The 18,773-nt window shown below is 44.1% G+C and overlaps 1 protein-coding gene across 7 annotated transcripts in view; it reads right to left on the bottom strand.

Moving 5' to 3' along the window:
* The window catches only part of LOC144599502 (mediator of RNA polymerase II transcription subunit 12-like protein), a 395,150-nt gene that overhangs the window by 21,658 nt on the left and 354,719 nt on the right, over positions 1–18,773 (bottom strand). For 5 of the 7 annotated variants that reach the window (XM_078410467.1, XM_078410470.1, XM_078410469.1 and 2 more), the window contains exons 37-41: positions 17,155–17,517; positions 16,613–16,772; positions 14,278–14,492; positions 7,064–7,120; positions 1,551–1,637 (exon numbers count right to left, since the gene is read on the bottom strand). In XM_078410467.1, the coding sequence (XP_078266593.1) occupies positions 1,551–1,637; positions 7,064–7,120; positions 14,278–14,492; positions 16,613–16,772; positions 17,155–17,517 (882 nt within the window). The remainder of the gene's footprint in view (positions 1–1,550; positions 1,638–7,063; positions 7,121–14,277; positions 14,493–16,612; positions 16,773–17,154; positions 17,518–18,773) is intronic. The other 2 variants (XM_078410473.1, XM_078410471.1) reach the window with 2 other exon arrangements.

Raw genomic sequence — 18,773 nt, 5'->3', positions numbered from 1 at the left:
ACTTTGGGTGCTGGTTGTGTGTGGAGTCTGTACGTTCTTTCTGTGACCTTGTGGGTTTCCTTCTGGTGCTCCGGTTTCCTCCCATGTCCTAAAGACGTGTGTTATTGTAGGTTAACTGGCCTCTGTAAATTGTCCCCAGCGCACAGGGAGTGCTTGTGAAAGTGGGATCGCATAGAACTTTAGTGGGAACGGGTGATTGATGGTCGGCGTGGACTCGGTGAGCCGAAGGACCTGTTTTTATGCTCTATCTTGAAACTAAACTGAATGCAAGTACAGAGTTAATGAGGTTTCAAGTGGAATCCGTGCAGAGAAAGAAAGAACACAGTAGGAGAGCTGTGTAATCTGGACATGGATCCCTGTCACATGTTATTAGTTTCGAGTCGAGTCGAGACCCTTCTTCAGACTGATGTCAGCAGAGTGGGCCGGACAGAGATAGAATGTAGTCGGACAGTAAGACTTTCTTTATTCTTTATTGCTATATTTGCAGACAAAAGCAGGCTCTGTAATCTGGTTCTCTCATGATCTTCACTGATACTCTTAAGAATTCCAAAACATTGCCACTTCTATTAATTAAAGGTCTTGCTGAAAGGTATGAAAAAACAATATAGTATCTCATAAACCAGTGTACTGTCCATAATCTGACGTACTGTTCGATACACCTCTGCCCCATAGTGGACACTGGACTTTGTCTCTGGAACTGATGCGCTACAATGCTGAGGGGAGGCATGGTGGCACAGCAGTAGAACTGCTGCTTTACAGCGCCAGAAACCCAGTCCTGACTAAGGGTGCTATCTGTAAGGAGTTTTACGTTCTCCCTGTGACTGTGTGGGATTTCTCCGGGTTTTGACAGGGACAAGGATAGGAAAGGTCTGGAGGAATAAGGGCCGAACGTGGGCAAACGAGACGTGCAGATGGGGCATCGTAGTCAGCATGGACATGTTGGGCTGAAGGGCCTGTTTCCGTGCTGTATGACTCTTTTACTCTCTATGACTCTTAAGTAACTGAAGTGGTTGTAAACAGGACTCTGGAGCCAATTGATGCTTTCAACAGATAGGAAAAGGCATTGGGGAGCAATGATGAGATGGTTGTGGTGACAATAGACAATAGGTGCAGGAGTAGGCCATTCGGCCCTTTGAGCCAGCACCGCCATTCAATGTGATCATGGCTGATCATTCTCAATCAGTACCCCGTTCCTGCTTTCTCCCCATACCCCCTGACTCCGCTATCCTTAAGAGCTCTATCTAGCTCTCTCTTGAATGTATTCAGAGAATTGGCCTCCACTGCCCTCTGAGGCAGAGAATTCCACAGATTCACAACTCTCTGACTGAAAAGGTTTTTCCTCATCTCTGTTCTAAATGGCCTACCCCTTATTCTTAAACTGTGGTCCCTGGTTCTGGACTCCCCCAACATTGGGAACATGTTTCCTGCCTCTAACGTGTCCAACCCCTTAATAATCTTATACGTTTCGATAATGGTGAGCCATTAATAATTGATTCATTTACCATTCCAAGCACAATAACTAGAGCAAATCTCATTTTTAAATTGTCTACCTGTGCCTGCTGAATACCAGGGTACTGCGGGAGCTGGACAGTTCGGACCTGTTGGGTGTAAGGTCCACTTTGGTCAACTGTATGGCCCTGCAAGAGGTCAAATCAGAATGTTTAGGATTTCTTCCACGGAATACCCGATAGTGGCATTCAAGAGGTTTTTAAGATAGGTACATGAATATGCAGGAAAGGAAGGGATGTTGATCACGTACATGCAGAGGAGATTAGTTTATCTTGGCATCACGTCCAGCACAGACATTATGGGCCGAAGGGCCTGTTTCCACGTTGTATCTCCAAAGTTTAGAATAAAGTCTAAAGTCGAGGTAGACCTTATGACTTGCGCCTGGTCTACCATTCAACAACAACAAGGCTCATCTGATCTTGGACTCAGCTCCACCAGAGACCCTTCCTCTGGACTGAAAGTGGAGCGGAGCTGGCCAGTATTGAGAGATGGCAGCGTGGAGTAAGAGCTGGCGGATCTAGATAAGGAGGGATGGATGAGTGGATGGGGTCAGAAGGGTAGAAATGACAACAAAGGCCGGGTTGTGATAGTTGGAGGTAATCAAGGACTGTAGACAATGGAATCTCATGGGGAAGGAAGGTGGAATAATGCAGCAAACATCACTACAGAAGACTGACAAAAAATGCTGGAGTAACTCAGCGGGTCAGGCTGCATCTCTGGAGAAAAGGAATAGGTGATGTTTTGGGTCAAGACCCTTCTTCAGACTGAAAGTCAGGGGAGAGGGAAACTAGAGATATGGAAAGGTACAGAACAAATCAGACCCGGCACCAATGACTAAGGAGCCCACAATAGTCAATTGTTAGCTGTGGAGGAGGTGATAACGAACAGATACGAAAAGTGAAACTCGTAGGGCGACCAAGGTGGCGGATGGACGGAGAGAGAGGGAATGCGAGGGTTACTTGAAATGAGAGAAATCAAAAGTCATACCGCTTTTTGTAAGTTGCCCAAGCGAAATGTGAAGCACAATTTGCGTGTGGCTTCACTTGACAGTGGAAGAGGCCCAGGCCAGAAAGGTCATCATAGTAATGGGAAGGTGGATTGAAATGTTTCAGTCTGAAGAAGCGTCTCGACACGAAACATCCCCTATTCCTGTTCTCTAGAGATTATGCCTGACCCGCTAAGTTACTCCAGCATTTAGTGTCTGTCTTAGGCATAAACCAGCATCTGCAGTTCCTTCCTACTCAACCCATCTAGAGTATGTAGTCTATTCCCCTTATAATAAAATCAGCAACACTCCCTTAGATTCCATCTAAAGTTTACACTTGCAGGGAATGTTTTTTTTTATATGCAGAGGATTTACTTTATCTTGGTTAGTTTATCTTGGCATCATGTTTGGCATAGGCATTGTGGGCCAAAGGGCCTGTTCCTGTGCTTTACTATGCTGTATTCCAGTTATATATGCAGAAAAGGTCAGCTTTGGACTAGTGTAAATGTGGGAGTTTGCTCCACTCATGCTCGAGTTCCCTGATGTGCAGCTATTAATGAATTAGCATCGGTAGCAAAATAAATATCTGTGCATGACTGCTCTCAAGGCTGGCCATTGTTTGTTTTGGGTTTGATAATTGGCAGCAGTGTACTTTTTAAGCTCATGTTTTGTTAAGTATTCTTGGCTCTCAAGGCTGTCTGCGCATGTGATCAGCACCTTTGACTTTCAGTCAGTAAGTTCTGGCTGACACTCCAACGCGGCACTGAAGGAGCACCAAACTGTCAGAAGCACTGGTTTGCGGAAGAGGTATTAACTCCAAGACTAACTTGTGGATTGAGATCAAAATAAAAGATCTAGTGGCATTATTTTAAGGATTAGCAGTGGAATTATCTTCATCGTCTTAATCAATACTTATTCTTCGATCAAAACCACTAAAAACCTGGATTAGTGGGTATTAGCGATAAGGATAACATGGTCAGCTTTGATCAACACAACGTGCTGGAGTAACAGCAGGTCATAAGTTATAGCAGCAGAATTAGGCTATTCTGTCCATCAAGTCTACTCCGCCAATCAATCATGGCTGATCTATTTTTCCCTCTCGACCCCATTCTCTTGCCTTCTTCCCAAAACCTCTGACACCCTTACTAATCAAGAATCTGTCAATCTCCACCATAAAAATATCCACTGACGGCCTCCACAGCCGTCTGTGGGAATGAATTCCACAGATTCACCATCCTCTGACTAAAGAAATTCCTCCTCATCTCCTTTCTAAAGATGCGTGTTTTTATTCTGAGGCTATGGGCTCTGGACCTGGACTCTTCCACTAGTGGAAACATCCTCTCCACATTCACTCTATCCAAGCCTTTCGCTGGTTGGGCAGCATCTCTGGAGAAAAATGATGGGTGATGTTTTGGGTCAGGACCATTCCTTTGAAATATTTTAACTCGGAGGGGGAGGGAGAGGGTGCAGAGCTGGAGACGAGGACAATCAGGGCCAGCCACAAGTGACCTCAGCAAGGACGGTGCCTGGTAAGTCATTGATTCATCGAATTGGGACAAATCATTGGTGATTCATCAAATTGGGACACAGTATGTATGCAGCCCATTATAAAATTATGACACTCAAATTTATTACAAGACAAAATACTGATAGCAATTATATAAAGTCATTAATTTGCTTTATTAAACATGAAACATTTTATTTCTGAGGTGTCTCAATTAGACAGCTAATTGAGATTTGCTGTCTGCTGTAAAATTATGACACTCAATTTATCAGACGATTACATTGATAGCAATTTTAAAAAAATCATTAATTTGCTTTCTTAGAAAAGAAAAACGTTTTTCTTTCTGAGGTGTTGCATATTCATTCATCTAATTGAGGCTTGCTGTGTCCTAAAACATTATGACAATTTATAAGAAGAGTAAAAACTGACAACACTGAAAAATGGTCAAATTGGGCTAGCTCCTCTCTACAGTCTTTCTTCCCGCCTATAATCAGTCTGAAGAAGGTTCCCGGCCTGAAATGTCACCTCTTCACGTTCTCCAGAGATGCTGGCTGACCTGCTGAGTTACTCTTGCATGTTGTGTCCTTTTTTTCAAACTAGAGCTAAGTTCCTTTTCTCAAAATACAATGGCTGTTCGTCCTCCTTGTTACTTGGCTCAGATAATTCAGACTATAGAAACATAGAAAATAGGTGCAGGAGTAGGCCATTCGGCCCTTCGAGCCTGCACCGCCATTCAATATGATCATGGCTGATCATCCAGCTCAGTAACCTGTACCTGCCTTCTCTCCATAACCCCTGATCCCTTTAGCAAAAACGGCCCCATTTAACTCCCTCTTAAATATAGCCAACGAACTGGCCTCAACTACCTTCTGTGGCAGAGAATTCCACAGACTCACCACTCTCTGTGTGAAGAAATGTTTTCTCATCTCGGTCCTAAAAGACTTCCCCCTTATCCTTAAGCTGCAACCCCTGGTTCTGGACTCCCCCAACATCGGAAACAATCTTCCCACATCTAGTCTCTCCAACCCCTTAAGAATTTTATATGTTTCTATAAGATCCCCCCTCAGTCTTCTAAATTCCAGCGAGTACAAGCCTAGTCTATCCAGTCTTTCATCATATGAAAGTCCCGCCATCCCAGGGATCAATCTAGTGAACCTTCTCTGTACTCCCTCTAAGGCAAGAACATCTTTCCTCAGATTAGGAGACCAAAACTGCACACAATACTCCAGGTGCGGTCTCACCAAGGCCCTGTACAACTGCAGTAGAACCTCCCTGCTCCTAAACTCAAATCCTCTTGCTATGAATGCCAACATACCATTCGTTTTCTTCACTGCCTGCTGCACCTGCACGCTTGCTTTCAATGACTGGTGCACCATGACACCCAGGTCACGTTGCATCACCCCTTCTCCTAATCGTTCACCATTCAGGTAATACTCTGCTTTCCTGTTCTTGCCGCCAAAGTGGATAACCTCACATTTATCCACATTATATTGCATCTGCCATGCATTTGCCCACTCGCCTAATCTATCCAAGTCACTCTGCAGCCTCCTAGCATCCTCCTCGCAGCTAACACTGCCACCCAGCTTCGTGTCATCCGCAAACTTAGAGATGTTGCATTCAATTCCCTCGTCCAAATCATTAATATACACTGTAAATAACTGGGGTCCCAGCACTGAGCATTGCGGTACCCCACTAGTCACTGCCTGCCATTCCAAAAAGGACCCGTTTATTCCTACTCTTTGCTTCCTGTCCGCCAACCAATTTTCTATCCACCTCAACACTGAACCCTCAATACCGTGTGCTTTAAGTTTGTACACCAATCTCCTATGTGGGACCTTGTCGAAGGCCTTCTGAAAGTCCAGATATAACACATCGACTGGTTCTCCCTTATCCACTCTACTAATTACATCCTCGAAAAATTCTATAAGATTCGTCAGACATGATTTTCCTTTTGTAAATCCATGCTGACTTTCTCCGATGATTTCACCACTTTCCAAATGTGATGCTATCACATCTTTAATAACTGACTCTAGCATTTTCCCCACTACCGATGTTAGGCTAACTGGTCTATAATTCCCTGTTTTCTCTCTCCCTCCCTTTTTAAAAAGTGGGGTTACATTAGCTACCCTCCAGTCCTCAGGAACTACTCCAGAATCTAAGGAGTTTTGAAAAATGATCACTAATGCATCCACTATTTCTGAGGCTACTTCCTTAAGCACTCTGGGATGCAGCCTATCTGGCCCTGGGGATTTATCTGCCTTTAATCCATTTAATTTACCCAACACCACTTCCCAACTAACCTGGATTTCCCTCAGTTCCTCCATCTCATTAGACCCCCGGTCCCCCGCTATTTCCGGCAGATGGTTTATGTTTTCCTTAGTGAAGACAGAACCAAAGTATTTGTTCAATTGGTCTGCCATCTCCTTGTTCCCTATGATTAATTCACCTGTTTCCGACTGCAAGGGACCTACATTTGTCTTAACTAATCTTTTTCTCTTCACATATCTATAAAAGCTTTTGCAGTCAGTTTTTATGTTCCTTGCCAGTTTTCCCTCATGATCTATTTTCCCTTTCCTAATTAAGCCCTTTGTCCTCCTCTGCTGGACTCTGAATTTCTCCCAGTCCTCTGGTATGCTACTTTTTCTGGCTAATCTGTATGCTTCATCTTTTGTTTTAATACTATCCTTGATTTCCCTTGTTAGCCACGGATGCACTACCTTTCCTGGTTTGTTCTTTTGCCAAACTGGGATGAACACTTGTTGTAGTTCATCCATGCGACCTTTAAATGCCTTCCATTGCATGTCCACCGTCAACCCTTTCAGCATCAATCGCCAGTCTATCTTGGACAATTCACGCCTCATACCCTCATACTATGTTTTAAAACGAGATAGCCCAGCTGTTGGCGGTTGTGCAGCAGAAAACAGAAACAGAAACAGAAAACTGTGGAGCCTTTTTTAAGGAATCCTTTGTCACAGCTTTTGGTTTAAAGTTGTTTTTTTTAAAAAGAAGCAAATTTAAAATGAAGTAGCGTAAAACAGAAAAGTGAATGCAAGTTGCTGGGTTACCATAATGCTGAAATTGTTATAGCCATCCTGGAGGGTAACAGCAGGATTACAGGAGTCCTGGAGAGAAAAGGAAAGAGAGGAGAAGGGCAAGAAAATGGCAGACAGAATCAGTGGGAGCGTTTAACAGAGGGAAATAATTTGTTTATAGCATCATTTCACATCAAAAGCACATCGTCATTCACATTTACAAATATCATCCATATTATACAGAGAGAAATGATAGATACAATTGTATTTAATCCATATATTTATTTTAAAGGTTTATTATTTTAACAGCTGTTTAGTGTATTATTGTCACGTGCACCGAGGTACAGTGAAAAGCTTTTGTTTACGTGCGATATAGTAAAAGAAAAGACGATATATGAAAACAATCAAGCCGTCCACAGTGCATAAAGATACAACATTGGTGCAAGATTGTCCGAAAAAGTCAGTACAAAGATGGTTCAAAGGTCTGCAATGAGGTAGATGGGAGGTCAGGACCTCTCTCTAGTTGGCGATAGGATGGTTCAGGTGGGTGTAGTGTGGATGGAACATGTTGGTCAGTGTGGGCAAGTTGGGCTGAAGAGCATGTTTCCACACCATATAACTCTATGATCCTTAATTCCAAATTTGGCAATATATGCTCAAGTTCCACAGAACTTTGTACCTGTCTTTCAGCTTAATTTTTCTAGATTTGAGGCTATTTTTGCTTGTCTCTGCTCACTTGATCCAAAGCATTGGGAAACATCTTTGGGCTGAAGCAGATATTTGGCCGTAGTTGTCTGCAAAATACACGCAGTGTGTGGAGGCTGCCACGTTGAGTCTAATGTAACTCAGATGACAAAAATACTGCCAACTCAAATCTACAACAAATGTAACTTGACACAGCTGAGTGTGTCCCTTTTATTGCAAACACATGATAACCAATGTCCAACTTTGATCCTGAAACATATCTAAGATTTTCCTTTAAGTTCCTGAATAAATAATTGCAACCAAACTTGATTGTGGTACAGTTGCAAAAAAAAAAGATGTGCCTTTGTGATCCATGTGGTTGAGTTTTAATAATACGAGGCGTGTATCTATAATTTGGAAAAAAGTATTTGCAAGCTTGTACAAGGTGATAATATTTAAAGAGGTCTGGTGTGGAGAGGGTGGATTTTCCTGAAATGTACCAGATTGCATGGGGTGGCACAGTGGTAGAGTTGTTGCCTTACAGTGCCAGAGACCCAGGTTCGATCCTGACTATGGATGCTGTCTGTACAGAGTTTGTACATTCTCCCTGTGACCACGTTGGTTTTCCCCGGGTGCTCTAGTTACCTCCCACACTCCAAAGGCTTACAGGTTTGTAGGTTAACTGGCTTTGGTAAAAAATGTAAATTGGCCCTGGTGTGTAGGATAGTCCCAGTGTACGGGATGATCGCTGGTCGGCGAGGACTCGGTGGGCCATAGGGCATGTTTTCACACTATCTCTAAACTAAATTATATAGCATACTAGACCAAGTGGACCCATTGGGCCCAAACCTCTCCTGCATTGCTGCAGCACCCTCTCCTAACCCAGGCAGATGCAACTATGATAGGATGCTTCACTCATCTATAAAACATCATTGTTGCCATTGTTTCGCCAAAGAAATTCAAATACACTTTGAAGTCTGTGGCACTTTCTATACTTTTATAAGTTCATACGTTATAGGAACAGAATTAGGCCCTTCGGCCCATCACGTCTATTCCACCATTCAATCATGGCTGACCTACCTTTCCCTCTCAACCTCATTCTCCTGCCTTCTCCCCATAACCCTTGACACCCGTAATGATCAAGAATCTGTCAATTAAATTAAATGAACTATCCTACCAACAACTGGAGAGCAGTCCTAAGCTACTATCTACCTTAATGGAGGCCCTCGGACTATCTTTGATTGGACTTTATCTTGCACAAACGTTATTCGTGTTATTCCCTTTATCATGTATCTGTACACAGGGATGGCTCGATTGTAATCATATATTATCTTTCCGCTGACTGGTCAGTACGCAACAAAAGTTTTTCACTGTATGCCGGTACACGTGACAAAAATTAACTCAAATTCTTACTCTCAGCTATTCTGGGTTATGAATGATTCATTGATCCATTTGATTCATTGATCCATGTATTCATTGATCCATTGATCCATTTTGAAGACTGTGTGGACGTAGAGAAACTTTATACAAACTTTACACCAATACATTTGACTAGCTGTGAATGTGGTTGTGGAGGCTTTTTTGAAGCGTTTTAGATGGTTCAAACAGTATGGGATGTGATTATATGTTACTTTACCGTGGAAAACTGGGATTCATAATGGGCGGCACAGTGGCACAGCCGTAGAGGTGCTGCCTCTCAGCACCAGCGACCCGGGTTCAATCCTGACTACAGGAGATGTCTGTAAGGAATTTGTACGTTCTCCCTGGGTGATCTGGGTGATCCAGTTTCCTCCCATATTCCAAAGACTTACTGGTTTGTAGGTTAATTGGCTTCAGTAAATTGTCCCTAGTGTGTAGGGTAGAACTAATGTATGGGTGATTGCACAGACTCGGTGGGCCGAAGGGCCTGTTTCCACGCTGTATCTCTAAACTAATAAGAGTGCACCTAATTATTAGAATATTGAATTGTAGAGAAGTCCACAAAACAGTGGGAGGGAGGATAAGAAATCTCCTCTTACTGATTCCATGGAGCAGAAGAAATACTTCTTTTGGCTTCGACTATTAATTTATAGATGGACGTCAGTAAGACGACTTATTCTGCATGCCAAGAATCTTGTATTTTTGCAAGATTTGGCATAGGTTATCCTGGTTTGATCTGGCTTGCCTTCATTTTGGAAACTTATTAATGCTCACAAGGCTTCCAAACTCAATTTGCGTAAACAGTCATTTAAAAAAGTATCCGTTGCCATAACTATGATCAACATTTTATTTGACAACTTTTTGGAATGAACACCTTAGCTTAAATTACAGGATGTATGCAAACATTTCTGATAAATGTTGCCACTATTTCCTCACCTGACCTCTGAGTGTTGACTTTACAGTGGTTTATAATGTCATGAGGGGCATCGATAAGGTGGACTGTAATAAAGTAGACCCTCACTATTACAGACCTCTTTATAATGGATTTTGGTTATAGTGGTCTGTCTCTTTAAGAACATAGACTGCTCGTTAGACTGCAGAGGTCATTGAAATTGATAAGGCATTGACATTGACAAGGCATTGACATTGACAAGGCATAGACATTGACAAGGCATTGACAAGGCATGGACATTGACAAGGCATGGACATTGACAAGGCATTGACATTGACAAGGCATTGACATTGACAAGGCATTGACATTGACAAGGCATATGATCCGTTATAGAGAGGGTTCACTGAGGTCTTTTTTCCAGGTTTGAGGTGAAAGGGGAAAGATGTAAAGGGAACGTGAGAGGCAAATTTCAACGCAGACAAAGGTGTTCATATGGAACGAGCAGCTGGAGGAAGTGGTGAAGGTGAGTATAATGACAACGTTTAAAAGACTTTTGGATGTACATGGATCGGAAGGGTTGAGGGGGCTATGGGCCAAACACAGGCAAACGGGATGAGCTCAGGAAGACACCTTGGTCAGCGTGGCCGAGGTGGCTGAAGGACTTGAGTGACTCCATGACTTTCTGGCCTATTTCGGCCCTCACGGTTGGTGCTTGAGGAGGAAAAAAGCAGCAGACACGTTCCATTGGCAGCCGTGGGCAACGGGATGGCAACGAGGGGTCTTCAAGTGGGTGTACATGGACCAGCTACACACGACTGGCACCAAGAGTGTACACTCAAATATAAAAACAAACTAATGCCAAGAAATCTTCAAAACAGAAAGGTGAAGGCTTGTAAAAAATCAGAAAAGGGCCAATATGCCAACTGTAGAAGTCGGCCTTTTGTTGAATTCTGCAAACAACTGCTGTCAAAGAGGAGAGGAGAGTAGCATCACTGCCTGGTTCAGCAACTCGAATGCCAGGAACAAAGGAGATTACAAAAAGTGGTTGACACTGCCCAGTCCATCACGGGTACCCGGTCCATCACGGGTACTGACCTCCCCACCATCGAAGGGATCTACAGGAGGCGCTGCATCAAAAAGGCAGCCGGCATCATCAAAGACCCACTGCAGAGGTCATCGAAATCCCACTGGTCATGCTCTCATTTCACAGCTAGCATCAGGACGAAGGTACAGGAGTCTGAAAACTGACCCCCAGGTTCAAGAACAGATTCTTCCCAACAACCACCAGGTTATTGAATGCTACAAATACAAACTAAACTTCGAACTGCGAACTGTCTTGGTTGCAACTAAGGGACTTCGGGCATTTTATTTGCACTGACATTGTTTGCTTTAATTTATTGAACTTTCTTTTTAAAATTTTATTATGATGTTATCTATTGAATACTGTGTTTACAGGCCTGTTGAGCTGCTGCAGGTAAGAATCTGATTGTTCCGTTTGGGTACATGTGACAATTAAACTCTCTTTCCACTTGAAATCCGCTCCAGGGTGGCCTAGAGTGGCCACAGCTGCTGGCAGTGAGGACCACCGGACACAAAGACTAATCTCCCATGCCCCCCCCCCCCGGGGCGCGAAGGCTAAAGGACTGGAGAGGAGAGGGACAGCTCGCTTGCGAAACGTATGAAGGGGAGAGAGAGGTGGGCCGAGGACGGGCCGTGGAGAGGTGGCCGGGCCAAGCTGCACCGCGCCGTTAAGAATAAAGAGGGACCGGGGGGTGATGGGAGGGAGGTTGCTAGAGGGCTAGAGGGGGGAGCCGAACACAAAGAGGGACAATTGAGATTCCAATTAATCCTTTTTGTAACTTTGTCGGCACCAGACACATACTTTGTGTATTGTGTGCAAAAAAAATAATGTCGCTGTACGTAGTAGGTACATGTGACAATAAAGTATCATTGAATCACTGAATTAATGGCAGCTTTCCAGAGAAGGAAATGAACTGATTCCAGAGTATCATTGTGTTCGGATGCAAATGCATAAGATCCGGAAACATCCGCTAACCACCCTAATTCCTAATACAGTAATTAGGAATTTAATCAAACACTATCCGCTCCTAATTTGCGGTGAAGCTCGTAACTAATTATCTTCAAAGTCTGTTGGGCATTATGCTGAAAAACCTAGGCTATTAGTGATTCATCGTTCAATCCAGCATGTGACCTGATTGCATCTTTTACAAGCTCATCATGTGATAATTTATTGGTTGATTCTTTTGATATCAATAGTTCTGAATTTTTAGTTTAGTCTAGTTTAGTTTAGTTTAGAAATACAGCCTGGAAACAAATCCTTCGGCCCACCGAGTGCGTGCTGACCATCGATCACCCGTTCACACAAGTTCTATGCCAGTTTTGCATCCACTACCTACACAATAGGGGCATTTTACAGAGTTCAATTAACCTACAAACCCGCACGTCTTTGGAATTTGGGTGGAAACAGGACACCCGGAGAAAACCCATGCGGTTACAGGGAGAACTTGCAATCTCCGCAAAGACAGCCTGGATCGAGCCTGGCCTATTTTCTGATTTTCTGTAGTTTAAAAAAAAGAATGTGAGAACACGCGAAACAGAAATAGGAGTAGGTGTCAAGGTCCTTCAAACAAGCGTCTGCATGAAGACATTCCATCTCATCTCCATCCGAAACGGACCACCTCTTATCCAAAGACAATCATTTGGCCGCTCTTTGGCAGACGTACATGTACATACGAGGCTGGCAAATATTCACTGCTGCCTGGGGAGCTAATTTGAACATCACTTCTTTCTAGAACTAAAATAGTATGATAAATACCAGACGTTTCTGAGCGAGTGAGTTGTTAGGTTCGTTGGCACAAGCTCGGATGTATATCAGGATTCAGTGCTCTTACAATTATTTCACCCAGAGAGCATCTAAATATTTAATGGTTCAAGCTGCCATTTCAATGAGGTTACGAGAATCAACAGTATAAGAGTGAACACACCAAGGGACTGCCAGAAATTATATGCATCTAAGTCACTGACCAAATATTCACCACTGATGCCAATATGCTGCATACTGATTAAAAACAACAGATTAAAATTTGTTAATTAAGCATCCACATTGCATTCTCGCTCCTTTGTACTTGTCCCCGTATCTAGCCCCAGAAATTATTCCTAATTTAGTAGAGTTTTTGTTTTAGTTTAGTTTAGTTTAGTTTAGTTTAGTTTAATTTTAGTTTTAGTTTAGTTTAGATTAGCGATACAGCATGGAAACTGGTTCTTCGACACACTGTCCACACCGACCATCGATCATCCCATTCACACTAGTTCTATGTTATCCCACTTTCTGATCTACTCCCAAAAATGTGCAGAGGCCAATTAATCAACAACCCCGCATGTTAATGGGATGTGGGAAGAAACCAGAGCACCCGGAGGAAACCCACAGGTTACAGGGAGAACATGCAAACTCCACACAGACAGCAGTTGAGGTCAGGATCGAACCCAGGTGTCTGGCGGGACCTAAAGATGTGCAGGTTTGTAGGTTAGCTGGTGACTATAAATTGTCTCCAGTTTGCAGGCAGTGGACATGAAAGTGGGACTAGTGTGAATGAGTAATTAATAGTCGGCATAGACTTGGTGGGCTTACGGACCTATTTCCATGCTGTATCTTTAAACTAGAGTAAACTAGATAGGAAAGGTTTGGAGGGATATAGAGCAGGCAAGTGGGACTAGCTTAGTTAGGCAACTTGATGAGCAGGTCGGAGGTCTATTTCAGTGCTGCGTGGCTTTATGCCTCTGTGACTGTGCTGCCAATGTAAAAATGTTAACGACACTTTTACAAGTTACTACAGGTCCCCCACTGATTTTCTGCCAACTCGTGGTCCGGCACCTCCTATAATCTGGACAAAATTACGAGAGCACACTTGCAAAGCCCCCTAAAATGGCCGGTGAGGTGACCGATCTTGACCACTTTGGGACTTCTGTGCCGACGGGTGGGTCAAACTTGCCCCCTGCTGCCGTGGCTCTGGAACTGCAGCCAGCCGGAGCTGACTTCCCTGGCCGACTTTGCGGGCTGGTACCACGCCCCCCCCCCCCCCTCCCCCACACCCCCCTCCCTTGAGGCCGTGACCTTTGCTGGTCCGGCAAAACGGATAATCTGGCAAGGCTCTGGAACCGAGGGTCCCAGAAAACGGGCGGTGGACCTGTAGTACAAACCCCCGGCCATCGTCCTACGGCAGTGGAGACTCACCTGCTGGAAGGATCTGGACGGCACCTGGTGCCGGAGAAGACGCTGTTGTTGCTGCTGCTGCAGGAGCTTCATCTGCAGCAGTTGCTGCTGGGGAGAGATGGTGGGCATGGCGGGCGGCTGCATCATGGAACCTGAGCGACGCTGCAGCATGTTACTGAGCGCCTGCTTGGTGCTCGTGGGGGGAAACTGGCCGGGCGGCTCCAACCTGGGACCTCCTGCGAGAAAAATACCTCAGTGAGTCATCACATTTCACAAGCAGATTGCTTGTTATACCTCCTGATTCAGGGAAAGCTTCTCGCTCCCTCTTCTCCCCTCTCCCATCAGGCAAGAGGTACAGAAGTGTGAAAGCGCACACCTCCAGATTCACAGACAGTTTCTTCCCAGCTGTGATCAGGCAACAGAACCATCCTATCACTAACTAGAGAGCAGTCCTGACCTCCCATCTACCTCATTGGAGACCCTCAGACTATCGTTAATCGGACTTTACAGGGCTTTATCTTGCACTAAATGTTATTCATTTTGTCCTGTATCTGTGCACTGTGGATGGCTTAACTGGAATCATGTCTAGATAGTCTTTCTGCTGACTGGATAGCACAGAACAAAAAAGCTTTACACTGTACCTCGATACATGTGACAATAAACTAAACTAAACTAGGTGTTCATAAGTTCAAGGAGCAGAATTAGGCCATTTGGTCCATCAAGTCTCCTCCGCCATTCAATCATGGCTGATCTATCTTTCCCTCTCAACCCCATTCTCCTGCCTTCTCCCCATAACCCCTGACACCCCTACTGTTGAGATTACATGGTCACCATCTTTGTGTACTTAAAAATAGGGCAACTGTTACTGATACTCAGAATGAAAAAAAGGGATCGAACATACCACAGACCAGACCCCTATCAGACCACACCCGGAGTATTGTGGACAACTTTGATCTCCTCATCTGAAGAAGGATATTTTTGCTGTAGATAAAGTGCAGCAAAGATTCACCACCACTGGTTCCAGCTAATGTGAATCAGTCTTATGAGAATAAATAAGGCCCTGCCTCTTTTCCCCCCAGAGTTTAGAATATTGTGAGATGAGCTCAAGCATAACTAAATCAGCATGGACGAGGTGGGCGAAAAAGAGCCTGTTTCCATGTTGTGCACCTCTATGACTTTCCCAGCTTTTGAATAGATTCCTGGATTAAGGATCTAACCCTCTGACTCAAAACATGCAAGCTTATGTGAGGGGTTATAGTGCTGGAGCAAATATTATCCCAAGATTACTTTAAATAAATCGTTCATTACCAAAGTCCAATGCTTAAAGTCGATCAGTAACTGCTGGAGTGGATAGTGTGTCTACTATGGAGTACATTTAGAGGCAACTGTATTTCTGGGAGTCTGGAGACAGACGTAATCCAGGCAAGGTCTAGATGGTAAACCAGATGGTTTTTAACAATAGACTGGTTGTTTCTTGGTCGATGCTATTACTGCAAGATTTTTTTATAAGCCCACATTTTTTACATAACTGATTTAAAATCCCTCAATTGCTATGTCTTTGGATCAATGCACCAGGCTACTGGATTGTAAAACCAATAATGATACTCAACTCCTCAAGCAGATGAAAAAAGTAATGCAGAAAGTCTTAACTCACAAATCTGTTGTTCCCCTACTTTTATAACAAGTAACCTTTACTACACTAACCAAAAGATCACTCGAAACCTGATTCAGGTTCTGTGTAGGTTCTTGATTCTCAATAAACTGACCATTCAACGCTTTGATGTAACCACAAGCACTTCAAGAGGAAAGACAAGAAATCTATTAATAATGTTACCCTATTGTTTGTGAGAAATGGGCTTTCCAAGGTTGGTCTGCAAGCTTACCATTTCGAAATCAGGACGTGCTGCTTAATTCAACTCATACCCTGAATTTAGAAGGATGAGGGGGGTTTTCATTGAAACTTACCGAATAATAAAAGGCCTGGATAGAGTGGATGTGGAGAGGATGTTTCCACTACTGGAAGAGTCGAGGACCAGAGGACACAGCCTCAGAAAAAAAAAGAACGTACCTTTAGAAAGGACATGAGGAGGAATTTTTTAGACAGAATGCGGTGAATCTGTGGAGTTCATTGCCACAAACGGCTGTGGAGGCCAAGTCAACGGGTATTTTTTTAATTGGAGATTGACAGGTTCTTGATTAGCACGGGTGTCAAAGGTTACAGGGAGAAGGCAGGAAAATGATAGATCAGCCATGATTGAATGGCTCGATGGGTGGAATGGTCTAATTCTGCTCCAGTGAGTCGTGCAGTACCCATGCACATTCCAAACGCACAGCAGCCTCACATCTCTGTACATACCAGGTGGAAGTGGCTGGTTCTGAAAATAGAACCCAGTCTGCTGCAGCTGACCCATGAGGTTGTAACCCCACGAAGGGGCTGCCTGGGGGTGGTGCATCAGTTGTGAAGACATTGGTGTGTAATTTGGAGGCACTCGGTATGCATTATTTTGTTGATAGTCCTGTAACACAGAAAGGTGCGGGGTAGTGAGAATAACTGCAAAGGCACGCATCGCTTCACACATTGATGTTGCATTAAGAACAAGTAGTAATCCAAAGGCACAGATCACGATGCTTAGATCATCACCAAAGATAATGATGCACTCCCTGGCCTGTTGCAAAAATCTATTCTGTTCACTGATGTCTTCAGACATTCAGATAATAATCTGCCTTCCTGTTCTTGCCACCAAAGTGGATAATCTCACATGTATCTACATTGTACTGCATCTGCCATGCTTCTGCCCACTCACCCAACCTATCCAATTCACCCTGCAGCCTCATAGCATCCTCCTCGCGGCTCACACTGCCACCCCAAATGTAATGAGAACAGGAGTTGGTCCTTACATCTATTCTCGACGCTGAAGACTTTGGCTTCCTTTTCCTGTTCTTGTTTTTTTTCTCTTCCTCCTGGCCGGTTTTGTTCTGGTCGGCCGCCTCCATGGGCTTCTTCTCCGAGTCGAGGGAGACGGGAGTGGGGGGCTCCTCTTCGTCCTCCGGTGGGAGCGGCAGGGGCTCCAGGTAGTAACTCCGCGGCTTGGGCTTGGGATGCGTGTGGTACAAGAGGAGGTGATGCTGGTCTTCGTACTTGATGACCTTCCGATCAACCCGCACGGTGCCGAACCAAGCCCAGGAGAGTGGAGCAGGGTTTTTGTGTCCCTCAAATAAATCCCAGGGGTTAACCTTCTGCTTTGTAGACACTTGGAGGCCCTGTGGTGTGGAGCATGGATCGCAATTTAGATTAAAATATTAATTGGTATAATAGTTTAGTTTAGTTTATTGTCACATGTACCATGGTATTGTGAAAAGCATTTGTTGCGTACTAATTAATCAGCGGAAAGACAATACATGAATACAATCAAGACGTTCAGAGTGTTCAGGTACATGTTAACGGGCATAGCGTTAATTACGTGAATAGTGTTTCGTGCAAAATAGGAGCCAGTAAAGTCTGATCAAAGATAGCCTGAGGGTCTTTTTGTAACCTAAATGTTGAGATGAATGGGTCACCATCTTAGTGGACTGAACAAATATCACAACTGTTACTGATTCTCAGAATGAAAAAAAGACGGCTAGAATATTGATCATGAATAAAATAACATTGGAATCGAGTTCATGGTACCCCTGACTGAGTAAGAGGTTCATAAGTTAAAGGAGCAGAATTAGGCCATTTGGCCCATCAAGTCTACTCTGCCATGCAATCAAGGCTATCTTTTCTTCTCAACCCCATTCTCCTCTCTTCTCCCCACAACCCATGACATGTCATAGAACATGGAGCAACACAACATAGAAATAGGCTCACTATGTTGGTGCCGACCATGATGCCAGGTTAAACTACTCTCTTCTCCCTGAATGTGATCCATAACCATGGCCACCTGCCTATCTCAAAGTTGGGCTGAAGGGCCGGGGAAAGGTTTGGAGTGATATGGACCAAATGTGGGCAAATGGGACTAGTTTAGATGGAGCATCGTGGTCGGCATGGGCGAGTTGGGATGAAGGGCCTGTTTCCACACAGTACAGCTCCAAGATTGTATGTTCGGGTTACAAACAGATTGCAGGAACAGTATCCTGTAATAACTTCGGGATGACATGTCCTTTAATTTAGCACGGCTCTTTCTTGAAAAACTATGCATAACAGCAAAGGCTTTTCCAAATAGAGATGCCCAATAATTCAATAACATTTGATTGACTGATTGAAAGATATAGCATGGAAATGTGCCCTTCATCCCACCGAGTACACGCCGACAATCAATCACCACTTCACACTAGTTCAATGTTACCCCACTTTCACGTCCACTGCCTACACACTAGAGGCGATTTAGAGAGGCCAATTAGCCTGCAAACCCGCATGTCTTTTGGGATAGAGTCATAGAGTAATACAGTGTGGAAACAGGCCATTTGGCCCAACTTGCCCACACCGGCCAACATGTCCCAGCTACACTAGTCCCACCTGCCCACATTTGGTCCAT

Source organism: Rhinoraja longicauda, chromosome 13, assembly GCF_053455715.1.
Source record: "Rhinoraja longicauda isolate Sanriku21f chromosome 13, sRhiLon1.1, whole genome shotgun sequence".
In the NCBI taxonomy this organism is placed as follows: domain Eukaryota; kingdom Metazoa; phylum Chordata; class Chondrichthyes; order Rajiformes; family Arhynchobatidae; genus Rhinoraja; species Rhinoraja longicauda.
The sequence above is the reverse complement of the archived record's forward strand: the minus strand, read 5'-3'. Positions and strand labels throughout refer to the sequence as shown.